Genomic DNA, 27,935 nt, shown 5'->3' with positions numbered 1-27,935 from the left:
CCCAGATTCAATAGCCAAAACTGCTATTTGTTTCATCTTGAATCTCCAACCCTCAAAAGTGATGCTGTTTCAGGGTGGGGGAGAATTCACCCCCAAACACAGCATCACTTTCTAATTTTGTTTTAACTTTGGGACCCCAGATTCTCCCTTTAAGGTAGATTTAAAAAAAGTGGAAGAATTTGACCTAGTTTAAAAGCACTTACCATTGAAAGTGATTCTGTTTGGGGGCGGATTCCACTGGAGGTGTTTTGTGAGAGATGATGCTGACATTTGTTTGGTAAAATGTTTTACTGGGGTGATTTGTGAGAGAGGTTTACATGCTTAATACCCACTCTGCCACTGGCTTTGGAGTTGTTTCTCATTTAACAACCTACCTCATAGGGTTGTTGTGATTAGGAAATTAGGAAAAGAGTTGGTGGGGAGAGAGCCATGTATGTTTTGATGGGAGTGGGAGGTGTTTTGTGAGCTGGTACAAAAAATCATTGTTTGGTCATGGTGGGGGGGGGTGGCCGCCCATGCACGCTCATGGGGAAGCCAAACTCAGGTTTTGTCCCCGGGCGCCAGTGTGCCTAGGTACGCCCCTGCCCTTTCCAACCTGAAACAGTCTCAAAGAACAACTATTGCCTTATTGGAGCAAACATACAATACTCCATATGATGCTTGGAGCATTGCCCCAACAAGGCAAATAGCCCCTCCAGTAAATCATTGCCAAAAAACAAAAAAATGGCATGAAGGAAAGGGTTACTCATTCCCCTTTGTGGGCCCAACTGAACTGTTTCCCCATTCTGCTGTTATTTATAAAGAAAAATACTAGAACTCCCAGCATTTCACACTTTGTGTTGATTCAGAACTACCTGGGTATACAAATGTCGTTTGGAAAGCAGCAGTAGAACTGAAGTCCTTTGTACCTTTGCATTGCGGAAAGTTCTGATGAATTCAGTGAGACTTCCTTCTGAGTACTCATGCATAAGATTACATTGCAAGTATGTCTTAGCTAGAGCAGCATGTGTCTTGATGGAAGAAGACTGTAGAGGGCAGCTTGCTGCTATTAACATGCTGTGCAAAACTAATTTCCTTGGCTTGACTTTGCTATAGTCCTGTATTATTGAAAGGAGTCTTCTGGGGGAAAAGATACATCTCTCTCCAGGAAAGGTGAAGAAAGGCAAGAGAAAAAGTATGTTTATGCTTTCATTAAATAACGTTTAGTCTCCTTCAGAGACTAAAAAAACAACCAACCAAGTACAATGCTAAACTACATCCAAATCCATGCTTCTAAGCAGTGTTGATCAACAAGGTTATGTTGCGCTTTTTTTCAGAAAGAGAAAATATCATACATATTCTTTCAGCACCATACTATAAACATGTCCTTGAGTAGTAAAACTATTAGATTTTTATAAATATCAGTGCTAACTAATGGTACCCAGTTAACAGGGTATTGCTCTATTGTTACTTACTGGGGAAAAAATTAGGATTGCCAATTTCCACGTGGTGGCTGGAGATCTCCCATTATTGCAATTGTTCTCCAAACTTCAGACAACAAAGATCAGTTCATGGAGAAAATGGTGATGACTTCTATGGCACTGAAGCCCCTCCCCTCTCCAAACCATACCCCCCTCAGACTCCATCCCTAAAATCTACAGGTTTATAGGACTACTGACTGTTTTGATCTTCCAGAGGTTTTAGGGTAGGATTTTCAGTTACAAGTTGGGAAATTCCTGGAGATTTTAGGGTAGAGCCTGGGGCAAGCAGGGTTTGAGGGGTGAGGAGCTCAACATGGATGTGATGCCATGGACCCCACCTTCTATAGCTGCTATTTCCTCTAGGGGCACTGATCTCTATTGTATGGAGATCAGTTGTAATTACAGGAGAACTCCAGGCATCCCCTGGGATTGGCAACCAAAGTTAAAGGACCAGGAAGTGACCTTAACCCTGTAACCCCTATTTCTCTGAGCTAATTTCAGCCTTGAAATGCTACCAAACTAACCTCATTGAGATTGTTGAAAAACCAAGGTTATAAATTAAGGTTGAGGGCGGTATATAAGTTTAACCAATTAAAAATAAATAAATAAATGTGCAACCTTGATTCTGATGAGCCATGAACAATTCAGTCTTCATGCTGGAGTAAGACTGTCAGCCTCCAGATCTTGGCTGGAGGTTTCCTGCTATTACATCCGATCTCCAGGCAACAGTGATCAGTACACCTGAGGAAAATGGACACCTTGGAATGTGGACTCTATGGCATCATACTTTATTGAAGTCCCTCCCCTCTCCAAACTCATCGCTCTCCAGGTTCCACCCCCAAAATCTCTCAAGAATTTTCAAACCCAGAGCTGGCAATCCTGTGCCAGAGACTGAATCTCATTCCTTCTTCCATCTCCTAATAACATAAGCCTGCCTTTCCCTGACCACTATCATAATCAAAGTTTATAGTTTTATAAACCCCACTTACTATAATACAATTACAGACTTGTAACTCTGTTTGAGACTGCACCATTTGTCTGCCAACACAAAAAGAGGGGGAAAGGAACTGCAAGGGTTTATTTATCGAGAATGCACAAGAACCTGGCAGGATACCAGAGGTGTGTGTGTGTGTGGAATCAGCCATCACTGATAGTGTAGAACTTTATGGTTTTACCATAGGGTGTCTGATAATTCCTAGAGTAATGTGACATCACATCTGGGTTTTTGCTAGAAGTGATGTCACACCCTTTGGCAGCTGGTAAGGGGGGAGATTAAAATTATTGTCTAGATGTAGTATGCATGCAAGGTGAACTAGAGCTGAGCTGACTCTACTATATATCCTTGAAATCTCTAATCTGTTTTATTCTCAAGAGGTGGAGGAATGATCCAATAATAACCTATAGGTCTCCCTATTTTCAGACAGCATAAATGCACATTCCAGGAGTCTACCAGCCACATGTACCTTCGGGACCGCCTTACCCCATATGCATTCAGCAGAGGCCAATTTGCTGGTGGTCCCCAGCCCCTCGATGATGCGGCTGGCCTGGTGGAACACTCTTCCTCCATCTGACCGGGCCCTGCGGGTCCTTGGTGAATTTCGCAGGGCCTGTAAGACTGAGTTGTTCCACCGGGCTTTTGAAGGGACCATCCACTGATTGGTGCGCCCCCTCTCTCTGTTCTCCTTTACATCTTGTGCCTCTTTAACATCAATGAGGCCCACCGCCCGCCCCCCTTGGGAGGGTTTTTTACTGAAGGTTTTAATTCTGGGCGCCGACAATTTTGTATGGAACGCTGTATTTTAATAGGTTTTAGTATATTGTGATTTATGGAGCCTAGATTATTTAGTTATAATTTGTATTTTGTTATGTTCTCCATCTGTTTGTGTTGTATTCTGTTGTTCACTGCCCAGAGCCCTTCGGGGGAGGGGTGGTATATAAAATTATTAATAAATAAATAAATGTTTGGAGAACATGTACTATCCTCAATCCTCACAATACATGTGGTTGTAATTTCATCTGAAACGAGCAGCACATTTCTTCAGTACATGCTTCTCCAAACCTTTTTGCGTCAGGGTTCAGTGTACCATGTACTGAAGCAGAAAATATGTGAAGGGCCCATTTCAGATGAAATAGTGACCATGCACTCTGATATTGCAAGTTGCATGTCCTTTCGGTAGGCGTGACTGGATACCCCTAAATATACAGTATTGAAATGGCTTCAATCCTGGTGCCTAATTTTTAGAAACAGATGATAGTGCAGCTCAAGTTTGCCTGGAAAACTATTTTTTTCAAGGGTGGAGGAGGTATGCTTGAATATATGAATGATTAAATGAACAGATTATTAGATTTGCAGGCTTAGTGTTTGAAAGTGAAGTGCTATGTCAATACTACATATTTGCCAAGGAAGAAAAAATATTGGGAGAAAGGGGAGAAATAGAAGAATGCCGCAAAATCAATGAACCAATAATTTATTGGAGTTAAGGTCCATATTTCCTTTATATTTAACAGTTGAACAGAAGAATAAACTTCAGGTGTACTAGCAAAATTCCTTCTTTCACTAAGTTGTTCAAGGCAGAGGAATCCCACTGTTAAGTACATTGCTATTATTGGCCTAGAATAATATTTGAAATGGTTTTTTTTTAAGACTCACAGCAGTTAAACAGTAGTGTAAGCCTTCCTATGGCTTTTATGTAATAGGCAGAAAATCCCATTGAAGTGTAAACAGTTATTTATTTATTAGATATAATATGCCATCCCTCCCCAAACAGAAGCTTTGAAAGCAGTTTCATGCTTTCCACACAGCCAAGAACCATACTGTGATCACCATGCCTTAAATACCACATGGGCAGACCTATCCAAGTGACCAGGCAGCCAGCTGTGGCACCCTGCCACTCCCATAGAGACTTTCCAGCACGTGAGAATGCTTGCAAAGCAAACAAGCCTTTACACTGTCGAGAGGCGCTCCATGGGGCTCAATAGACTTGCATAACCTTTTTGGTGGCTTAAGTCCAGGGCTGGAGTGAGGGGGAACTGTGCCTAAGGCACGCGAGCACCGTGTCCTTGCCACGACTCTGCCTGCTCCCGCCACAGCATGCCCCTGGAATGTCCCTGCCATGCCCCCAAACCGCCACACACCTTGTCCATCATGCACCACCCCCACCCCCTTGGCACTATGCCACTGCTTAAGTTCACAGTCCAGATGCCAATGTAAGGTGGTGAATGGCTGGGAGAAGCTAACAAACATCAGCTCCTTCCCCCGACCACATCCTGCTCCCCCTATGCTGGTGGTGACAGGGGCACTGGGATACAGTTGCAGTGTCTGGCACAGCATCCCTGCACCGGGAGAGTTGCAGCAGCTGCATGCCAGCAGTCCATTGGGGCAAGTACCCTGGGGAGGGCGAATCCATTGGTGCAGCTGTGCACCTTCCAAACAGGCAGATTCACCCCCTTTCCCTTTGGTTGGGACCAGTAGTAACATAATTTCTTCTCTAGACATAAATTTCTCCAGGAAGAAGTAGAATGTTACTTTGTAAGGTACCAAAGTCACAGTGCTAACAATGCAAACATGGCCTGAAACTGCTTCTATGCCAACTTCTACCTCCAAAAGGTCAGCCTTCATGATGTAAGTAATTTTTTCACCTAGATCAGGGGTAGGGAACCTGTGGCTCTCCAGATGTTCAGGAACTACAATTCCCACCAGCCCCTACCAGCATGGCCAATTGGCCATGCTGACAGAGGCTGATGGGAATTGTAGTTCCTGAACATCTGGAGAGCCGCAGGTTCCCTACCCCTGACCTAGATTAAGTTAAATAAGTATGTGGAAGGTTCTTTGGGGACTATGGAATCTAGCATCCACAGCAAACTGCCTTGACCAGATTTTGGAAACTAATCAGGATCATTTGGATGGGAGACATCCAAGGAGATTCCAGGGCTGCTCTGAAGAAGCAGACAAAGGCAAACCACCTCTGAATGTCTCTTGCTTCAAAAATCCTATGGGGTTGCCATCAGTCAACTCCAATTTTATGGAACTTTCCATGAGTACAGCAAACTACACCAATTTCACAAGAAGCACCATCACCTCCACCATCAGCAAAAGACTCAAATGAATAGGACTAAGGGTGGGAGTGGTTGCAGCACCACCCAGTGTTAATGTTCTGAAGTGCTGAGTTAGAGGTGTTAAATAAACACAAGCAACTGTTTCTATTGTCAATCTACTTTAGCATGCTGTTTTAATGGGCCACACAAACACACCATCCTTTTGTTCTAAGGGTACTTTTTGATGGTACATTGCTGGGCTTTTAAACAGAAGCTGGACAAGCTAAAGAGTTGGGAGTTCTACCCACTTTGAGTCTAACTTCTGGTACCGTGGTCGGCACAGCACTAGCTGAAGTAATGTTTTAGGCAAGCTTTTCAGTGTCTCCTGAAGATTTCCAAGGAGAAGTCTTCCCTCATTTCATCTGGGATTGTAATCCACAGAGCAAAAGCCATGATGGGAAAGGTCCAGGCTTTGGTCCATGCCAGACAGGCTACCCTAAAGGACAGTATAGATTACAGATGACTGCCTAAATATTATAATTGGAGATAGCCCTTCAAGTGTGTGGGTGCCAGGTTGCGAATTAATATTTTAATTGAATTGTGAATTTTTTGAAAAATATTAATTTTCTCAAATATAGTTGAAAAATAGAAAAAACATAGGAAGAGAGAAGTTATCCATAAATTATATATCTATTAACTCTTAACACATTAGATCTTAAAATTACAATATTGATATTCAGAGAGAAAACTACATGGTTTTAAGATTTGTTTCCCTCTTACCTTTAGTTCTAAAACAACAATAAGTATCTAATAAGCAGTTACTTATATTTTAATCAATAACAAATTAATACTCTTACTATTGTTATTATTCTTACATAATAAATTCAGCCTCATATAAACATTACAATTCCCATTTCCCATCAAACTCTTGTTTGACTGTCTGTTTACAGGATTTGTTATTTTTCCCCATCGTAGCATATTCTCTGACTTTATCTTTCCAGAGTTCTGTGTTACATTCTCTTTCAGTTTTCCAACGAGATGTAATTATTACCCTTGCAGCTGTTAATAAGTGCCAACATAGTTCATTAAACTTCTTTGGAAGCTTTTCAGGCAAAATTCCTAATAGCATAGTTTCAGCAGTGAAAGGAAATGTTTGTTTAAGTATTTTCTGCATTTTCATATATACTTCTATCCAGAACCTCTTGATTTTTTTTTACAAGTCCATTTAATTCTTATTTTGCTGCTAATCATTGATTTTAGCATTGTTGACCCTGGGGTTTCTACTCATTTTAATTATTACTGCTGGCTTCTACTTTTTTAGCCATGTTGCATTTGCAGTTACTGGCTACGGGAAGGGAAAACCAAGTACGCTGCCCTGAGGAAAGGTGGGATAATGTCATGGATAAGCTAGAAAAGTGGATGACAGGCTTTCTGTTCCTTGAATATGACCCAGTTTACAACTGTGTTCTGAGGTTGACCTGTTACTGATTCTCGGGACAATTACTGTGATTAAAGACACTGGTTCCCTACTTAACCCTGAAGAATAGCTTCTTTCTGGCTCCTGCTGTGGTCAGTCAATCTCCTCCCAACATGACTCCTACATGGCTTACTTGTTTATGTGCAAAGCAGTTCTGCAGCAAAGTGGGTGATTTCTGTCATCCTTAATAGCCAGGTCTATCTCCGCACACTGCAGAACAATAGAGGCAGCTTGAAATGTTATTTTGCTGTTGATTGGAGTCCAAGAATGTCAGATTGTTATGGGCTTGTTTGAACATTACGGCTGAGACAGGGCATAAGTCATGAAAGGAGATGTGGCTCCCAAGGCTCCCATTAACTTTCCTCTGTTTTGATGAAAGTACTTAGGATTTGGCTGCCTTTCAAGTCATGACTGTCTGTTCATTGCTTTCTGCTGAACCTTACTCAAGGCTTGGGGCTGTCCTTACTCAGAAATCAGGCCTCACAGAGATAGTGCCACTCCTTTCCCGCTGAATGGATTCTACAGAGAAGAGGTAAACGTATAGAGCTGTGGAAACCTATGCAAGTTAAAGAATCTCAGAGTTGTCAACCTCTAGGTCCAGTCAGAAGATCTCTTAGAATTACAAAGAATATTCAGGCTACAGAGGTCGTTCCCCCCTCTTGTCCCCTCGTACACAATTTATTTGTTCTGTTTTGCAGGCAAACTGAATTTTCCCAGAATATCTAAACTGGCAAACTGCTTAAACATTTTTGTCTTGTGTAACCCTCACACCAAAACTTTTCCACAGACAGCTTCTTCATAAAGGGAGCAATAAGCTTGGGGATTTATTTTGTTATTTAATAAGAAATGTTTATTATATTTATCTCCGAGAGAACAAAACAGCTTGTAAATATGAACAATAGAAGCTGGTGGGGGGGAGCAACTACAAGAAATAGCAAGGATATGAAGAAAAAGAGTTTGGAAATTCTCCAACACAAACCTCTCTCCCAATCCAGGATTTGAGAAGGCCAGTTTCCCTATCTGAATTTTTTAAGGACTGATGCTCAACATTCCATTTCTGATAGACCAAGCTTAGTCTTTACCGAGTGATTTGGTTGGGTTTTGATTAATTTATATTAATCATATTTTCTGCTTTTATGGTAAGTTTCCAAATACATGCCCACTTCTACCTGGCTGGTCTGGTTTTGCTGCTGTCATCATTGTAACAGGGACCTCTTTATTATTAGGTATATCGATGAACGCCCCTGAATAAAGTTGCTTTGGGTTGCCTTCCCACTTTTCTCCTTACTATTGAAACCAGAGATATACAAGGAGGAAGCATGACTTACTTTGAGGATTCCATGTCAAGGCCTGTGAAAGTTTTAAAAATGGCAAGTAGCCTCATGAACACATGCAGGTGTCAAGCTGCAGTTTTTTCCTCCTTTAGCAACTGTTCTGCCTCATAGTTTAAGACCCATTTCTGGATATGCACACATCATTAGCACATCCTCTGTCTACAGTCTCCCCTTTCGTGCAGTTGATCACTATATTTTTCAGGAATAACTGAATACCATTAAGTGAAATTGATGCTGATCACTCAAAGCTCAGGAACTGGTTTATTTTAAAATCACTAAACATTTAAAACATTGACTTGCAATCCTAAACAGTCCATTTTTCCTTGACTCTACCATAGAATCCATTTTCTGAAGTTTCCATTTTTCTGTGAGAATAGATCTTTGTAGTCTGGAGTCCAACTGTAATTTCAGGAGAACCCCAGGCCCCACCTTGAGTTTGGTAACCCTACTGTGAAGGAATATGCAGTGAAGTATTATTGGTGAATTGGATTATTATGTTTGCTTGTTTGTCCCTTTTAATGGACAAGACTAGGATCTTTTTGGAAGTGTGGCGGAGCTTACTACTGAGTCAGTATGAATGTATAGGATTGAGATGTAAGCCCTGTAACTCTAGCCTGTACTGCTCCATACATAGTATACCACACCATTGCTATGCTTAACGTCAAATGATACAAAACTTGCTAGTTTTAAAATATTATTCCAGTGAATGTTTCAGTAATTAATTGCTGTGTTCAGTGTTTCAGATTCCAGTGTTTCCAACTAGTTATTGCTTAGGAATGTTTATTTATTTAGATTTTTATCCCATTAGTGGCAGGTTTCAGTATGAAAACAATTTCCCTATATGTACAATACTATAATCAAGTCATAAGAATAATTTCAAACTCCAGCTAAAATCCTTAATCACAAACTCATTCTTGCTGTAAGCCTCTCATCCAATGATATCATCCAGGCTAATATGGAAAATTACATATTATACTGTAAATCTTTTCAGTTAAACTTTACTGTACTGAACTACAATGTCCCTCCTAGTTGTGTATGTAAAATGCTGCTAAGTCACAACCAACCTATGGAAGCCCAGTAGGGTTTTCAAGGCAAGAGTCTAACAGAAGTAGTTTGCCATTGCCTTCTGCTGTATAACAACCCTGATATTCTTTGAGCGTTTCCTATCCAAGTATTTACTAGGGCCAACCCTGCTTAGCTTCTGAAATCTGGCCAGATCAGGCGGCTCTGGGCTGTCTAGGATAGGGCCCCTCCCAGTTAGTTTCACCATTTATAGGCCAATTAATCACGGTGAAGTTTCCATGACTTCAAAGAGAATTGACCAGGGAGTTTTTGTTTCAGGGCATGTTCAGCATTATTACCCACTGCCCTGTTTGTGGCGGAGCAGGTATTACCCATCAGCTGACTTTTTGCTTGTATCTGGGGGGGAGCAGGTGATGTTTCATGGGTTTTCTGTCATGCATGCATGCTGTAATTTTTAATATAATTTTATTGTTGTCTTTAACCTTAACAATAGATTGATATATCAATTGATAAATTGATTGATATATCAATCTATCAATCTATCAGTATCAATAGATTGATATGTAAAACTACCAATCTATTGATGGATCAATATATTAACATAAGAAAGGCAAACTATTAAAGAAAAGTATTGAATACATCATCTGTACACTTTGCCTGAACACTAATTGTCTTTTATGGTAGGAATTGGGAGGGGGGAGCAATGGTAGTGTGCAAACTGCAAAACCACAAAAGGACGTGAGCTGCCTTTTGCTAAGTTCCCTGGGTTCATGATCATCCATCTTCCAATGTGCTTTGGCCCAAGTGTCAAGACAGATGAGTTTTTCCCAGTGTCGTCTGGAATCATCAATTGTTTGTGTATAAAACAATAAGGCTGGAGACATCCCAGTTTGTTGATCAAATTGGGTGTTTGGACAGATGGACTAATCTTATTATTTTTACTTTTTTAGTATTACTATTGATTTATTGATCTATCAATTATTTCATTTTTTTAATCTATGGATCTAAAGATATGCAGGAGCAGGGAGGCCATGGGCAATAGAAGTGATACAGCAGGACCATAGGAAGGATACGGCAGGACAAGAAGTGGGAAGTAATTGGAAACAGGGAGGAGGGTGAAGGGGAAGCATGCAAAGCAGTGCAAGGGAATGGAGGAGTAAGGCTAGGCAGACTGGCTGCAGGCAGAGGGAAGAGGACTGGGGCAAAGCTTTGCCCATTCACAAATCTGTCTTGCTTTGGCAATGAAGCAAAATTAAAATCATGTCATAAGTGGATTTACTTATCATGGAAAGTGAAAGCAGGGCTAGAGGAAATATGTCCATATAAGATATCTTGCCACAGTGGACATTCACCTCCACCATGCACCAAACACTTTGTGTGTACTGGTTCTGGTGGGTTTTCCAGGCTGTGTGGCCATGGTCTGGTGGATTTTGTTCCTAACGTGTCACCTGCATCTGTGGCTGGCATCTTCAGAGGTGTATCACAGAGAAAAGTCTGTTTCACACTGTGTCAGAGGCCGTGCGGAAGGGGTTGGGTTGGCATAATCCATGCGGACGGAAGGGGTTGGGTTGGCATAATCCATGCGGACGGTCCCAGAACTGGCTGGGACGACGGCTCTCCACGGCCGACCCGGCTTGTCCCTGGCCCTCCGGCACGTCGCTGGGGCCTGGAGACACGCCCCCGGCCCTGCGCGCCTGCTTGAGCGTTGCAGGGCAGGGGGACGTGTCCCCAGGCCTTGGCGATGCACCGGAGGGCCAGGAACCAGGTAAGTGACGGGGGGAGTGGGGGGGGGAGCTCGAGCGAGGTTGGGAAATGCCAGCTTCATGCCGGTCGGGCGACATGAGGGCAGTGCGGCTGCAAAGCAGCTGCGCCCCCTGTGCGAATGGCTCCCTGGGGACGGCGTTTTTGCCATCCCCAGGGTGCCATAAAATGCCCATGCAGAAAGGGCCAAAGTGAAAAGGGAAAGTTTAGTGTGGTATATTGTCCATGTCCCAGGGTGGGGAACCAATCATTAAGTGTTTGGGTGGAACTTGCTATGCACTCTGTGGTTGAGTGCATTGTATTGCAGGTGGGATTATCAGTCCATTTTTTAAGTACTGGGAGCCAGGCTTTGCTAATTTTTAACGTGTTTTCTTTCTTATTGAAGTTGTCCTGGTGTTTGTGAATTTCAATGGCCTCCCTGTGCAGTCTGACATAGTAAGCTTCTGAATTGTCCAGAATTTCAGTGTTCTCAAATAAAATATTATGTCCAGTTTTGTTTAACACATGTTCTGCAACTGCAGATTTTTCAGGATGATTAAGCCGACAGCGTCTTTCGTGTTCCTTAATACGGGTCTGAATGCTGCGTTTTGTGGTTCCTATGTAGACCTTTCCACAGCTACAGGGTATGGTATATACTCCTGCAGGGGGTCTCTCTTGTCCTTTGCTGAGGAAAATACAGCAAATGCTACACTCAGCAAAGGATAAGAGAGACCCCCTCACTTCTGCAGGAGTATATCACATACCCTGTAGCTGTGGAAAGGTCTACATAGGAACTGTACTGTCCATTCTTCAACCTTGTGCAGACCTTTAAGTGACAATAACTTGTAAATCACTGATCTGGCTTATTACAGTACACAGAACTGAAACATGCACATTTTTGGTACCAAGTCTAGACTAAGAAAACCCTTTCCATTATTAAATTCTCAAGAGTTTTTGTTATTTTTCAAAGACTTGCAGACTAAATACCAATTGTGTTAATGAACAGTGGAAACAAATCCAGTGTAAGCATCTGTTTTCTTTATTTGGATCTAAAGTTCATTCCATCTTAGAAGTGCCAAAATTAAAGCTCTTAGATGATCAGTCTGTTATCCTCAGAACACTAATACCAAAATATCACCATTTAATGAAAAATGATTTGGACTCCTTAGCCTGGGAATGCAATATTCAGATGTGTTGTACTCCCTAATAAAATGTACATGTCTGTATGTCATTCAATCAGTTGCAAAGAGACTACTTTTACAGATCTGAAAAGCTAGCTGGCCACCTAATATTGGTGACTGGCAATCTTACTCACAAACTTGGTCTCTCTGAAGCAATTAACATTTGATACAAAGTAATATAAATTTGTTGGCACTTGGGATTCCTTTCTGGAGTTTTTTGATGACAACTATATTAACTTACAATCATTGTGATGTAATCTTATCTTGCTGCCTGTCTAGTTGACACCTACTCATTGCTTCCCTTTTTTCTCCTTATTGCTCCTGCTACTCATCCTTATTTATGTCCATAAGGACCATCAAGTTGCAACTGACTTATGGAGACATCAGTGAGGAGTTTTCAAGGCAAATGAGAAGCAGAGGTGGTTTGCCACTGTTTTTCTCTGTAGTGTCTTCCTTGGTAATCTTCCATCCAAATACTAACCCTGTGTAACATCTGAGAAGATCAGGCTATACCATACCACTTCCTTTACTTCTCCTTATTTACCTGAAAACAACTGTAAACTGTCAGACAACAATAGGTTGTAATTAATGACTGCTTATGCCAATAATTGCTATCAACAATGAATTTGGTTTGCTGAATTTCCACTTTTTGTTAAATTGCATTCTTTCTTCTTATTAATAGCGGAAATACTTCTTAAATTACTGGTCTAGTAAGTAAGTAAATACCTCTTTCTAGCATACCCCCTTCCAAAGAGCCAGCATGGTGTAGTAGTTAAGAACAGGTGAACTCTAATCTGGAGAACTGGGTTTGATTCCCCACTGCTCCACATGAGTGGCAGAGTCTTATCTGGTGAGCCAGATCTGCTTCCCCACTTCTATATTTCTGCTGGGCAACCTTGGGCTAGTCACAGTTCTTTGGAACTCTCAGAGACTGACCTATCTCACAAGGTGTCTGTTGTGGGGAGAGGAAGGGAAAGGAGTTTGTAAGCCTTTGAGTCTTCTTACAGGAATGAAAGGAAAGTATAAATCCAAACTCTTCTTTTTCTTTCCCCTGGAACCTACCCTCCAGCAATCTGAAAAGGTGGAATCAGGAAAACTGCATAAACATATAACAATTTCCCATATTTTTCCTAGAACTCTAACAAGCATGGACGTTAAAATTTAAAAAAAATTAAAAATCAATTTGCTTTTGTATTTTATGCAGCATTATTTCAATTATGAAATACCCCCATTCCATTCTGTAGGTTTATCTAACCCACACTAATGTTTCTGTACTCCCTTGATTCATATCTTGTGCTGTAACTTGTCACAACACTTCTTTGATAAATGGGAGATTTGTTATCTAACTTTCTGATTTACAGTGGAAAAGCAAAACTATAATATACAGTGAGAAAAAGCAAGAAAGTGAAGGGTGATTTATTCTATCATTGGTTCCTAACTATAGAGAAATTCTGATATTGCCATAATACAAATGTTCACTTGGGATTAGAAAATGACATTTAAAGAACATTTAAGATAAACCTAATCTAACTGGCAGCAAAGCCCATTTCAGGGGAGATACATCTTCTCCCACAATGGGCTTTAGTGGGGTTGTAGTGGACCCCTTTCTCACTGCACAACACTTCTTATTCTAGGCCCATGACTTGGGGGTCGGAGAGGTGTGGCTTGGGGTAGGTTAGAAGATGAAGATGGGGAGGGTGGAGAGGAGTGGCTTGGGATGGCAGCAGGGTTGAAAAGGGAGGCTTGGGGTGGCAGATTGGGCGAGGGTGGAACAGAGAGTCTTGAGGTGGGGGAAAGCAGAAAGATGAGGGTTCTGGTGGGGCAGGGTGGGAAGGTGAGCCTTGGGGTGGAGGAGGGTAGAGAGGTAAGGGTTGAGATAGGAGAAGGGTTGTCAGGTGAGTATTAGCGTGGGAAAGGGTGTGAAGGTGTGGGTAGGAATAGGGGGATGGTTTGAAGGTGGTTATGAAGGTGTGGGGGAGGGTGTAAATGTGAGGGGTGGGGAGGGTGGAAGGGGTAGGGTGGGTGGCGAGGTGAGTTTTGGGATGGAGTATTTTGGTGGGGGAAGAGTTGAAAGGTGTGGAGAGAGAGTGGAATTTAGATGGTTGGGGTGGAAAGGAAAGGCAGGGAGGCTTTGCTGGATCCACGGAGGGCCCAGCTAGAGTTTTGGGGGGCAGGGGAAGGGATTTGCTATGCCTACGGAAGGCCCAGCGGGTGTTTTGGAGTGGGGGAAGGGGCTTGCCAGGTCCACGGAGGCTGAGAGCAAGAATTGTGTAGTGGTTAAGAGTAGGTGGATTCTAATCTGAAGAACTGGGTTTGATTCCCCACTCCTCCATCTGAGTGGCAGAGGCTTATCTGATGAACCAGATGTGTTTCTGCACTCTTACATTCCTACAGGGTGACCTTGGGCCACAGTTCTTACAGAACTCTCTCAGTCCCTCCTACTTCACAAGGTGTCTATTGTGGGGACAGGAAGGGAAAGGAGCTCATAAGCCACCTTGAGTCTCCTTACAAGAGAGAAAAGTGGAGTATAAATTCAAAACTCTTCTCTTCTTTTAAGGGTGTGATGGGGAAAGGCTTTGTTGGGGTGGGGGATTAAATTCTTCCTGGGTTCTGTTGGGCACCTGTGCATTTTCACTGGTTCTGTTGGGCTTACAAAACCTCCCCCCCCCCAATCTTGAGTTTTTATTGCAGAGATTCTCTATTTTCACATTATTTTTGTTGTGCTTGTACTGCCAGAATAGTCTTGGGTTCTGCTGGGTTTCTGGCTTGACACCTTGATTTAGGATTACTGGGTCCTTCAATGGTTCTGTTGAGCTTGTTGTGTTGGTTTTTCCATGAAAGGCATTTGACCCAAGATTGCTGCTTTGCAGGCATGGCTTTTTGAGGGTTTTTTCTCTGCACAGGAAAAAATGAAAAATGACTGGGAATACCCTGTTTAGGGATCATACACCCTTGATCCAATATGCTTAAAATGTGTGTATTACTTGGCTTTCAGTCAAGGGATTTTTATTACTTATCTATTATTGAACTTACATGCTGTCCTTCTCCTTACAAGTTTCAGGTGGCTTCCAGTCTATCAGTAATGGATGCAATACAATAAAACAGATCAAAAATATAAATAATTTAAAACCTAATCTCAAATGGTGGCAGTAAAAATCCCAGTGATTACATATCTGATGCCAGGAGGAAATGTAGGGTGGAAAGAATGAATGGAGAAGGGGGAGGCCACAATGATGGGAAAAAATAATAGCTGCCTCAACCACATGCCTGGTGAAACAGTTATGACTTACAAGCCCTGAGGAATTGACTCAGATCCTGCAGAGACTTAGTTTCAATAGACAGAACATTCCATCAGGTGGGTTCAGGGCCAAAAATGTTCTGGCCCCAGCTGAGGCTACCCAGATCTCTCCCTGGCCAAGGATCACCAGTAGATTTTCATTCACTGGTCGCAGCAATCTTCCAGGGACATATCCCTAAGTATGCTGGCTCCAGACCATTTAGGGCTTTGAAGGTCAGTACCAGCACATTGAATCTGATTCAGTACACCACCCGTAGCCAATTCAGCTGGTGCAGCACCAGCTTGATGTGTGCTCATCAGTCGAACCATTCTGCATTCTGAACCAGCTGGAATTTCCAGAGCAGGGTCAAGGGTAGCCCTGCATAGAGCAAGTTGCAATAATCTTGTCTACAAGGGACCAGTGAATGGATCTCTGTGGCTAGGTCAGTGTAGGACAGGTAGGGCACCAATTGTCTCACCTGAGGAAGATGGCAAAAAGCCAGGTGAGCCACATGCACCACCTTAGCCTCCATTGACAAGGAACATACCCGAACTCTTGACAGTTGTTGCAGCATTTGGCTGAACACCATCCAGAGCTGGCTACTGACATTTCTCCACTGCCAGCTCCACCAGCATATGGGGGCTCGGTGTCTAAAATTGGCTCCACCCCCTGGCATGGCCCTGGCCACATCGGCGCAGTGTTTTGCACTGGTGGGCCTGGAGACAAGTAGCAGCTACCTGGCTGGGCATTGCAGAGCTGCACAGCACCTGGCCAGCCAGGTAAGTAATCCCCCTGCCAGCACATTTGTCCTTGCACTGGCAGGATAGGCACCCATGCCAATTCAGGGGTGTGCTGGCTCCAGAGGGGGATCTGCCCCCCCCCCGATGCATCTGCCTATTCCACTTTTTTATGTTGTAAAAACCCTTGAAATTGCTAACAATTAAAGTCCATAAGACCATTGAACAGGGAAGTTTTTTAAAAAAAGTTTTAAGCATATTTTGTCATAAAGGAATATTAAGTAAAGAAATAAATAAGATGCATAATCTTCATATCCTCTGAAGATGCCAGCCACAGATGCAGGCGAAACGTCAGGAGAGAATGCTGCTAGAACACGGCCATACAGCCCAGAAACCACACAGCACCCAAGTGATTCCGGCCGTGAAAGCCTTCGACAAAATAAGATGCAGTTTGCTGTGTTAAAATCTTAAAGATTGTGCTCCCAGACTTCAGCTGAACAGATTTTGTTCCACTTGAGGCTACCCATTAAGGTATTTTCAATTCATAGGGATAGAACTATAAGTATAATCCCATCACTCACAGCTTCTCTTGATTTGTACCCCAATAAGATGCTAACATTCAACTGCAGCTAATTAGCCTGGCCCCAAGTCCCCTTTTACCCATTTAGTGTTTCTTTCTGCTTCATCTAATTCACACCGAATTAGCTGAGAGGATGAATGACTTCATAGTAGGTAATTGTATTTTAAACAATAAGCAACCTAGGAATAAATTAATTTGAAAGCTGCAGATGCTTTCGAGATATATAATCATTAGCTTTTATGTAAAGGCACCATCATCAATTTGCACTGCAAGCGTATGATTTTAATTCTTTTACTAGTAAGGGAATCTGATTTTGTTTTGACAGCAGAATCGCACACCAAGACATATAAGTGATAATGATATTCATTTTCCATTTAGGAAAACAAAAGTGGGTAGCTTGAGAAGTCAGGCAATGTCTTGAACCTAGCTGGATTGTGGTTTCTCTGTGAACAAGTAAAATCTACTTAATTGTCATGAAGAAGTCAGGAGAGAGCTTTAATTGGTTAGTGTAAAATGAGCTTGCCGGATCTGCAGTTTAGTGGGCTGGGGGTCATGGTTCTATTCCAGGGTCATTTCCCCACGTCCCCTGATCTATCCATGTACTCTCCTACTTTACTGACTCTACATTCTCTTTTTTTCTCTTTGGAAGAAAAAGAAGAGATTTAGTAAAGCAGATGAAGTTCCACAGGTTAAATCCCAGAACAGACTATAATGAAGGCTTGTTGCTTATTATAATGAATGTCACTCCCAAACATAATATTTATTGCTGGATAAATATGGGTAGGGTCTGCATTACTGTTGAAAACCCATCGAACAGCCATTGCATTAATTGTTGAAACAAATGCTAATGTCTTTCAAGCATCACTTGACAGGTTTAAAACAACTCTGTGAATATGTTAATGAGAAGTGGGTTGAGTAGGGTGATCTTAAAATATGTGGTTTAACTCCGGATTGATTTTTTGTCCTGTCCTGCAAGCATAAACAACACACACACACACCCTATGGGGTGCGGGAATCAACAAGGATGATCTGTCTACATAGCCTGATGGATCCAATACATTTTCAAGGAAGGAAGGAGAGCAAGTATGTTGTGGGAACCATATCACTATAAAACGTTGATGAATGAAGTCTGATTTTCCTGGCAATCCCGGAGAAAGATATATTAGTAGCTACAGGAACACCATCAAAGAATCAAAGCCACTTGGACGGCTGGTTGACCTCCCATTTGAGAAGCAATGAGTAGACCTACCTATGCGGAAGACAGGTCTACCCATTGCTTTCAATTGCAGGTAGATCTGTCCTCCGTGGATCACCAGGAAAGACAAACTTTTTTATAGTGAAATGGCAAGGAGAGAAAACTCCTGGGAACATTCTGCAAATGGCAGCAGCAGCACAGAGGCTCCTCAAGCTGACACAAAATGGTGGCACTAGAACAGGGGTTGGCAACCTTTAACAACCAAAGAGCCATTTGGACCCATTTTCCATGGAAAAGAAAACACTTGCAGCCACAAATACTTTTTGACATTTAAAATGAAGATAACACTGTATATATTGTTTTTTTACCTTTACGCTTTGTATAAACAATTATAGTGTGTTGCTTATGAAATCCATGAAGTGCTACAGAGAAAATTATATTTTTATGGGGGGTTGGGGGGTGCCACACCCCCACCCACCCCTAGGGGTGTGGCCCCACCTCCTCAAGACCCGCCCCTGCCCCCGACCTCCCCAAGCCCTGCCTTCAGCCTGCAAGCCAGCCATGCTAGCTGATGGACAGAGTAAGTTGCTGGGGTGGCTTCACTTATGGAGGACGCCCCCAGCTGGACAGCAGGAGCCACAGAAGGGAAGGAGGGGAAAGGACGCCAAAGGAAGGAAGGAAGGAAGGAAGGAAGGAAGGAAGGAAGGAAGGAAGGAAGGAAGGAAGGAAGGAAGGAAGGAAGGAAGGAAGGAAGGAAGGAAGGAAGGAAGGAAGGAAGGAGGGAGGGAGGGAGGGAGGGAGTGGGAGGGTGTGGGCGGGAAGGAGGCCGCATTGCCGTCGCATCCCGGAAAGTGCAACTTGCCGGGCAAGTTGTTCGGGTGATTAAGCTGCTACTGCCTATCCTTCCTTCCTTCTTCTTCATTCCTTCCTCTTTCTCTTCCTTTTCCTTCCTTCCTTCCTTCCTTCCTTCCTTCCTTCCTTCCTTCCTTCCTTCCTTCCTTCCTTCCTTCCTTCCTTCCTTCCTTCCTTCCTCCCTCCCTCCCTCCCTCCCTCCCTCCCTCCCTCCCTCCCTCCCTCCCTCCGATGTCCTTTCCCCTCCTTCCCTCATCTGGCGCCTGCTGTCACCTGCCCGGCTGGGGACATCCTCTGTAAGTGCAGCCTCCCCTGCAACTTACTCTGTCCGTCAGCTTGCATGGCTGGCTTGTGCCCACCCCGCCAGACATGCAATGGAGGGGTTTAAACCCTCAGGTTGCTCAAGTCCCAAGCCAGGCAGAGCTACAGTACAAGGATGAAAGAGCCGCATGCGGCTCCAGAGCCACGGGTTGCAGACCCCTGCACTAGAAAAAGGAAAGTAAGAGCTCTAAGATGGAGGAGGAGGCAAGTTTTGCTTATAGTTATTCAATGCGCTATAAATGCTCTTTTATCAAGCTACCATGTTTAATAGTGCACAGAATGATGGTTAAAAGGATATAGCAGGCTGTGAACCACAGACTAAGAGTCAGCGGCCACGGCTGTTGTCAAAGGCTTGCACCTCAAACTTTAAAGGTACTTGCAAAAAGAGAGGGGCCAGATTTTTACCTGCACATCTGAATCAGCTGAATGTGTGTTCCAGTTCTATCCACTCCCTGTGCCAGTGGGCAAGCTCAGGTTTTATAGGTGCTTGCAAAAAAAGATGGGACAGATACTCAGTCACAAGCCTCAGCAAATCCACAGGGTGCTGCAGTCTGAAAATAAAACACTGAAAATAAAACACTGGTAATAGAAAGTTTTATGTAACTAAGGATGAATTAAACAACTGAAAGTGAGCTTGAGCTATTCTTTTTTTATGAACACATAATTTTACTGGATAATAATGGGGAATAAATAGATGGAGCAACCTCTTCTTTACAGGGATTTGCTGCCTCTGTCCTTTAAAACCCTGCATAAGCAAATGCCAGGATAATTTGGGATGGTGCCTGGGGAAGGAGGATTTTCATGTGGAAATGGCAGCATTTCTAGGTAATGATCTAGGATTTCCCTCTATCTCTATGATAAAGACCCCAGAAACTTGGGGAAATTTCTGGAGTGACGCTACCAATGCCATTTTCACCATATTTTTCTCCTTCTCTCAAATTATTAAAAGTGCTGGGGGAGAGGTTTTATGGGATGGTAGGGAAGATCCTGATGTCAGCAGACAAATAGCAAGCCTAGCTGAAACACAGGAGACAACCACAGGAGACAATAACAGCTGGATTTTTGGGTAAACTAATTAAAGCTGAATTCATATAAATAATTACAGATGAACCAGATGGGAAATCTTTGGGCCCTGAAGGGAATTGATTTTCTTTTATTGAACAGAGCTTTAAATTCTCTGCCTCAGCAGATATGGAACTTGGTAGCATAGCTGAATTAGTTTTGCCTTTTTCAAAACTGATGTGGGCAGTTTTTGGTTAGCGCTTGTGAGAAATCTGTGATATATTGTGTCTTAGCTGGCACTGTCCCCCCCCCCCCCCCCCCCCGCTCACCCGGAATGTCTGAGGTATTTTAATGCTTTCTTAAAGTATGGTGTTGAGTGTATGGCAAAGCAGCCTATGTATATTTGAAATTGCTCAGTAATAAAATGAATTAGTGAAGATAAATAGCATTTTCACTTTTTATATTTGAGCTAATCACAGATTGAATTTTATTGATAGATAGCTACATGATAATTTATGAGAATGTGTGAAGAACAGTGTCCTACAGACTTCCTATTGATGTACCTTGGTACTGCTCACCCTCTTCATTGAGAGGGAGGCAGTGAATAATTCAATGACTCCCTTCCATTCCACACACATGCACACTACCCAGAGAAAGTGTACTGCCTAACTGAGAATCACTTCCAACATGAAGAAAAAGCTAGAAAGAACCATAATTCTTCAACAATCATGCACTGGGATGTGCTCAGGACATTACATTTCTCACATTCTTCAGGGACACCTTTTCAGGAGCCTAATGACATCTCTTGAGTCTAGAAGAAATATGTGCTGGTTGATGCACCAGCAGGAGAACCACTTGTCACCAGTAGAATGTGTTTTCCCTCATCCCAGTACTCTTTCCCCACCCCACCAGAGATAGCACCAAAGTTCCAAGTTTGTGACCAATAAATAAAAATATCATACTAGTGAATAAAAATATCATACTAGTGTAACCTCAGCTTATGGGTTCTGTGGGGTAGAACTTGGAAGGAGTTTGGAACAACTACATTTTAAACAAAATTATTTACTTTTCTTTAACATATAACATTTATCAAACATTAACATTTAATGTTAATATTTAACATAACAATTCAAGGTCCTGTTTAAGTTTCATTTCAAATCCCTCTAATTACAGTCTGATAATGCCAAGTCCATATCTTACTGCAAGTGGATGGCTCATGAAGACTCCAGATGCATGGTATACTGGATTTGAGATGATGGAGATCCCCAAAAGGAACTCTCCCCAATTACACACACAAAACCCTGAAACAATACATTCTAACATTTACAATGTAGTCAAATTAAACATCTCCCTTCCCACTAGTTCCCAACAACATTGCAGTTACCTTAAACAAGGTGTTAAGGGCTTATAAAAATCAATTGAGGTCCCAGCCTGGTGGACTTGTTTCCTTCAACTTCATGAATTCTGCAGCCTCCTGCTGCTTTCAGTCTCCACCCCTTTCTGGGTCATCCCATTCTGAACATAGGGGTTACACCATGACACAGGAAAAGGGAAAACTGGAAGCTGAAAGTTTCAATGACATCATTTGAGGATCCAGGAACCTTGCGAAATGTAGCTCCTAGGGCAGCTGATATCAGAGTTAAGGCCACTCCCTCACCATGCATTAGTTTGCTGATAGGTCTGTTAATCTGGGTTACAAATGTGTGTGTGTGGGGGTGTTAATATGTGTGCATTATTATGTGTGCATCTTATTATTAACCACTTGAGACCCCATGAATGGAGAACAGCCACTTAAAGATAAACACTAAGGTGTCAGCTGGTTTGGATAGCTCATTTCTCTACATCAGGGGTAGGGAACCTTTAACACTCAAAGAGCCATTTGGACCCGTTTTCCATGGGAAAAGAAAACACTTGGAGCCGCAAATAATTTTTGACATTTAAAATAAAGGTAACACTGTATACATTGGGTTTTTTTACCTTTTACTCCACTCATTCTGAGAAGTGCATGGATGTGTCCACCCTGCTGCCTGCAGGGCAGGCAAGGATGGGGCCAGCGGCTCGGCCTCACCGGCCACCGGGAAAGCGCCCGCCCCACTCCAACGGGGCAGGCAAGAGGGGAAGCCAGCAGCGTGGCCCAGCCAGCCGTGGGCAGTTGGTGCGGCCGCCCTGCTGCCTGCAGAGCGGGCAAGGATGGGGCCAGCGGCTCGGCTCGTGGAGCCGCAGTGCAAGGGCAGAAGAGCCGCATGCGGCTCTCGAGCCGCAGGTTCCCTACCCCTGCTCTAGATCCCTGGTTTTGCGAATGCTGCTTTTGTTACATTCAAAGTGTCAGCAGGGGTGCAATGACAGTGGTGAGTGGGGGACTGTTGTCCCAGGTTCCAGGTGCCTGGGAGTGCCTTGGCCACCCCCATTGCACTTGCGAAAAAACCCTGATTCCTTCAAAATAAAATTAAGCTAATTTTCCTTCTAGCCAAGGAGTGGCCTGAAATGGGCAAGAGATTGGAGGCAGGGCCAAGGCCAAGGAAGGAACACACAGTCCTTGTCCCCACCCCAAATCTCTTGCCAGCCTCAGGCTGCTTGGCTAGCTGAATTTTATTTTTAAAGGAATCCCAGGGGTTTTTTTGTGGGCGTGGTGAGGAGGGAAATGTGGACAACATTTCCTCCCCAGTCCCCACTGCTGCCAAAGCTCTTTCTCCTCCAGCCATCCCTCTCATCCAGTGCTCAAGTTCAAAGTCAACATATCTAGCCAAGAGAGACAGCTGGACAAAGACAAAGGAAGTGGACAAGCATGAGACTTGCATATACCAATGAGAGGGGTGAAACTGGGTTCTATTGAACCCTTTGCCAATCAGTCTGTATTCTGACAGCTGTAGTTGTATGAGATTGATATAGCTCATAATATAATTCTGAGATTCAGTTGCTGTCCTTTGAGTCAATTTTTCCTTGCCCCTAAAAGGTGGCTTAGAAGCAGCACACTGCCAGTTTCTTAATGGTGTGTGATGTTTACTTACACCCAGCTAGTTGTGTATAGATTCCTTGTCTCTTTGAGGGCCCTCTCATAGGCACGATGTTGCTTTAGCTGCTGCTGTTTGACCCAACATTTCGCAATATTGACTTCCCTTCTACTTTTGAAATTCTCTCTTTCTCTCTTTTTATCTCTCTCTCCTTTTGTCTTTTCGTCTTCCTCTTTTTTATCTATCATTCTTTTTCTATTTTCACCTTTCTCTCCTTTCTCTGTGTAAAACAAAAACTCAGGAAACTGCACATGTAGTTGAGTACCGCACTGTTCTTAGAAGAATGCAATCACATTTATAAATAATGTTTTCATTTTTGTGTTTTTCTACAGATAGTAACTTCATCCTTGCAAACGCTCAGGTGGCAAAAGGATTCCCCATAGTTTACTGTTCTGATGGCTTTTGTGAGCTCTCTGGATTTACACGAACTGAAGTCATGCAGAAGAGTTGTAGCTGTAAATTTTTATATGGTGCTGAAACAAATGAGCAGATGATGAATCAGATTGAAAAGTCACTGGAAGAAAAGGTAGAATTCAAAGGAGAAATAATGCTTAATAGGAAGACTGGTGAGTATCCTTTTATCTATCAGTGTTCAGTTAATTCCAGACATACTAAGTGTTACCCTTATTCAGTGCAAGGGTTATATAACATCCACTTAAGTTTATTGACATTACATTAATGTCCAAAGGACTACAGAAATGCTTTTGGGTGAAAGCACACCAAAATACTATAAATTGGGTTCTGCTGAATGTAGCTCAAGGAATACAAAGTTGCTGACACCAAAATCTGAGCCTGTATTGTCTTAAGAAGAGAAAATTAGCTTTGATATTTTTATCAAGTTTTTTGCTGATAAAATATCATGAATACAGGACATCAGTTGTAACACAGGCACACCAGAAGAAAGGCCTAATACACCACCTAGTCAATTTATGGATAATTTTGACTCAGTTTTTGGGATGGATGTTGATAAGATACTAGGATCAATGAAGGCTACTTCTTGTACATTGGATCATTTCCCATCCTGGGTGTTAAAACTGTGTAAGGACTACTTTGACAAACACTCAATATCTATTATAAATCATTCATAGTTTTGGGATTAGCCATTATCAATATGTAGATGACACCCAGCTCCATATATTCTTCTCCTGGTCTCCTGGTGATGCAATAGTACATTGTTGCCTGGTTGCTATGGTAAATTGGCTAAAAGTGAATGAACTGAAAAGATAGATGTAATATTGGTTGGAAAGGCAGAGATATTGAAGGACATTGTGTTCCCTTGCTGCCTTGCTGCCTTAGTTATAGGCCTTGGGTTTATACTGGACTCATTGTTACAGCTGAAGAGCAAGTTAATGCGGCTGCAAAAAAGGCTTTCTTCCAACTCAGTCTAGTCCATAACATGGCCTCTTACCTTGATAAACAGGAGTCAAGGGGCACCTTAAAGATTAACAAAATGTAGCCTAGCATAATTTGTTGCCAGTTGCCAGACAGTATTCTGTCAAATGCAACATTGTCATGTGAAAGTGTGACACATTTTTAAAATTAATTTGTATTCTACTTAATTTATACTGGCTTAGATTATTCTCCTCTCCTCCATTTTATCTTTACAACAATTCTGTGAGGCAGGTTATTCTGACAACATGTGATTCGCCCAAGGTCCTTAGCAAACCTCCACAGCAGAGGGGAGACACAAGCCTGGGTTTCCTAGATCCCTGTTTCATACTTCAACCACTGTGCAACACTTTTCCAGAATTGTGTCCCTAAAGCAGAAGCAGAGTAAACATGTAAGAAGCAAGGCAGGGATACCTTCCACACACTGAAGTCCCACTCGCCTCCCCCTTGGTCGCATTAGCACAGAAATACCAGCCCAAGGAGAATCTCGTTGTTCCTTTTTGCTGCCCAGCAATCCTCCTCACCCTCTGAGAGGCAGCAGAGCTAAAGAAAAACCCTACTGAAAGGGGCTGAAAAACAGAGCTTAGATTCCCTTCCACTTTGCCTGTAGGCAGAGCTTTCGCTAAAAGCATCTGACCACAACTCTAGTGTCATTCCCCTTTGTCAAAGGTTTTCCTTTGCTCCAGACATAGACGTAGGTAAGGGGGGGTTCTAGGGTTTGAACCCCCCAATTCATGTCCGAAGCTCTGCCCCGCCATTTGTGGGTCTTTAAAACATTTTAGTGCTTTTTTGGTTATTGGCCTTCAGGGGGTGCATTGTTTGGGCTAGCAGCACCAAACTTTCAGGGATTGTTTGAAAGACACTCCTAATGATACTACCCAGGTTTGGTGAGGTTTGGTTCAGGGGGTCCAAAGTTATGGACTCCCAAAGGGGGTGCCCCCATCCTCCATTGTTTCCAATGGTAGCTAATAGAAGATGGGGGCTACACCTTTGAGGGTCCATAACTTTGGATATCCTAAACCAAACTTCACCAAACCTGGGATGTACTATCAGGAGAGTCTCTTATTGATACCAAAGCTATGGACTCCCAAAGGGGGTGCCCCATCCCCCATTGTTTCCAATGAGAGCCAATAGGAGATGGGGTCCTTTGAGGGTCCATAACTTTGGACCCCCTGAACCAAACTTCACCAAACCTGGGTGGTATCATTAGGAGAGGCTCCTAAAGATACCATGAAAGTTTGGTACTTCTAGCTTAACCATTGCATTCCTGACAGCAGGCACCCCCCAAATTTCCCCAGATTCTCCTTTTAAATCCACCCCCTTAGGCATGGATTTAAAGGGAGAATATGAGGTCCTCAGTTTAGAAGAAGAATCAATCTATCTATCTATCTATCTATCTATCTATCTATCTATCTATCTATCTATCTATCTATCTATCTATCTATCTATCTATCTATCTATCTATCTATCTATCTATCTATCTATCTATCTATCTATCTATCTATCTATCTATCTATCTATCTATCTATCTATCTATCTATCTATCTATCTATTTATTTATTATATTTTTATACCGCCCTATCCCCAAGGGGCTCTGGGCGGTGTACAACAATAAAGAAGAAGAGTTTGGATTGATATCCTCCCTTTCTCTCCTGTAGGAGACTCAAAAGGGCTTATAATCGCCTTCTTTTACCCTTGCTCCCTCACAACAAACACCCTGTTAGGTGGGTGGGGCTGAGAGAGCTCTGAAAAGCTGTGACGAGCCCAAGGTCACCCAGCTGGCGTGTGTGGGAGTGCACAGGTTAATCTGAATCCCCCAGATAAGCCTCCACAGCTCAAGCAGCAGAGCAGGGAATCAAACCCGGTTCCTCCAGATTAGAATGCACCTGCTCTTAACCACTACGCCACATTGAAAGTGATGCTGTTTCACGGTAGGTGATAATCCACCCCAAAACAGCATCACTTTCAATGTTGTTTAACTAGGGACCCCAGATTCTCCCTTTAAGGTGGATTTAAAAGGAGAATTTGGGCTCTCTAGTTTAAACACCATTGAAAGTGATGCTGTTTGGGGGTGGATTCCAGCATCCCAGCAGCTGCCCGGGGGGGGGGGGGCGCAAAACTCAGATTTTGCACCAAGCTCCATTTTCCCTCTATGCCTCTGCCCAGAGGGGAGGGGCAGGGGAGGGGAGTCAGCTATCCCCGACCTCAGAGAGCTGCTTTTATAAGCACTAGGCCATGGGTGGGGCTTGGGGAGGCGTGGCCATGCCCTAGGGGTGGGTGGGGGTGGCCCACCCCCAACCCCCCCATAAAAAATCTATACCTACGTCCCTGGCTCTAGATTAAAAGAGCCCATGAGCCATGCCCAGAAAGACCACTCCTAAATAAAGCAGGAGCATGCTGTATTCCACCTTCAGAAAAATTCCTGAGTAGAAACAGCCACAATGAGCTCTAACTGATAGGTTTGGTTGAATACATATTGTCCAAGGTGCTACTGGATGACTTTAATTTTGCTAATAGACTAACATGGATATACCCTTCTAGAATCACAACAAACTGCAGTTTATTTCAGTTGAAATGAGAAAGTCCTCAGAGTGGGCTTTGAATGGGAGAGGAGGAATGCAAGAGTGGAATGCATAAGACCAAGGACTTTCTGACTCTTGTTTATCACAAACTTCACATTGGTTAATTTTAAGATCAGTATTTTGTGTTTCCATACTCGTCCTTCCATTGGGTCCCTAAGGAAAGGGTAGAGAATTTGCTTTACCCTCCTGGATTTCTGGTGAGAATGTAAACAGAGCTGTTCCAGAGAACTTTTACTACAGCCTGAGCCTAGGGGCATAAACTGTTTTTAGTTTTATTTTCAGTGTATAGTTTTAACATTTATTTTATTAATTTGTTTTGTAATGTTTTTATATTGTTGTTGCCTGCCTTGAATCCTGAGCTACCTGGGGAAAAGACAAGGATGTAGATTTTTTTTAAAATTATATAATAATGAATCAATACATACTTGACAGAAGAAATTCTGCAGTCCCTGCCTCTCCTCCCCACCCCCAGATTTAAAATAGAAAGGCAGTGATGCCCATAGTGTGGTGCTCCTGTGTTGGATCTTTTAAAATACAGCATCCTATGGGATTTTCATGAAAATTCAGCAGAATTATGCCCTTTGGCATACGATATATTAGCGTTTAAAGCTGTCTTCAAACCAGGTTCCTGGAAACTGATTCAAGGAAGGTCATGTGTAAAGAATATTGCTGAAAACAAGCAATCTTCTTGCACCAGTAGTTTTAAAGCTATTATCACATGCCAGTGACTAAGCATTA

At 42.8% G+C, this 27,935-nt stretch overlaps 1 protein-coding gene across 1 annotated transcript in view; it reads left to right on the top strand.

Annotated features, from left to right (window-relative positions):
• KCNH8 (potassium voltage-gated channel subfamily H member 8) overlaps positions 1-27,935 on the top strand; it is a 163,554-nt gene that overhangs the window by 56,650 nt on the left and 78,969 nt on the right. The window contains exon 2 of the mRNA XM_048510477.1: positions 23,559-23,792. Within this exon, the coding sequence (XP_048366434.1) occupies positions 23,559-23,792 (234 nt within the window). The remainder of the gene's footprint in view (positions 1-23,558; positions 23,793-27,935) is intronic.

The sequence above is a fragment of the Sphaerodactylus townsendi genome, linkage group LG11 (genome assembly GCF_021028975.2).
Source record: "Sphaerodactylus townsendi isolate TG3544 linkage group LG11, MPM_Stown_v2.3, whole genome shotgun sequence".
Taxonomy (NCBI): domain Eukaryota; kingdom Metazoa; phylum Chordata; class Lepidosauria; order Squamata; family Sphaerodactylidae; genus Sphaerodactylus; species Sphaerodactylus townsendi.
The sequence above is the reverse complement of the archived record's forward strand: the minus strand, read 5'-3'. Positions and strand labels throughout refer to the sequence as shown.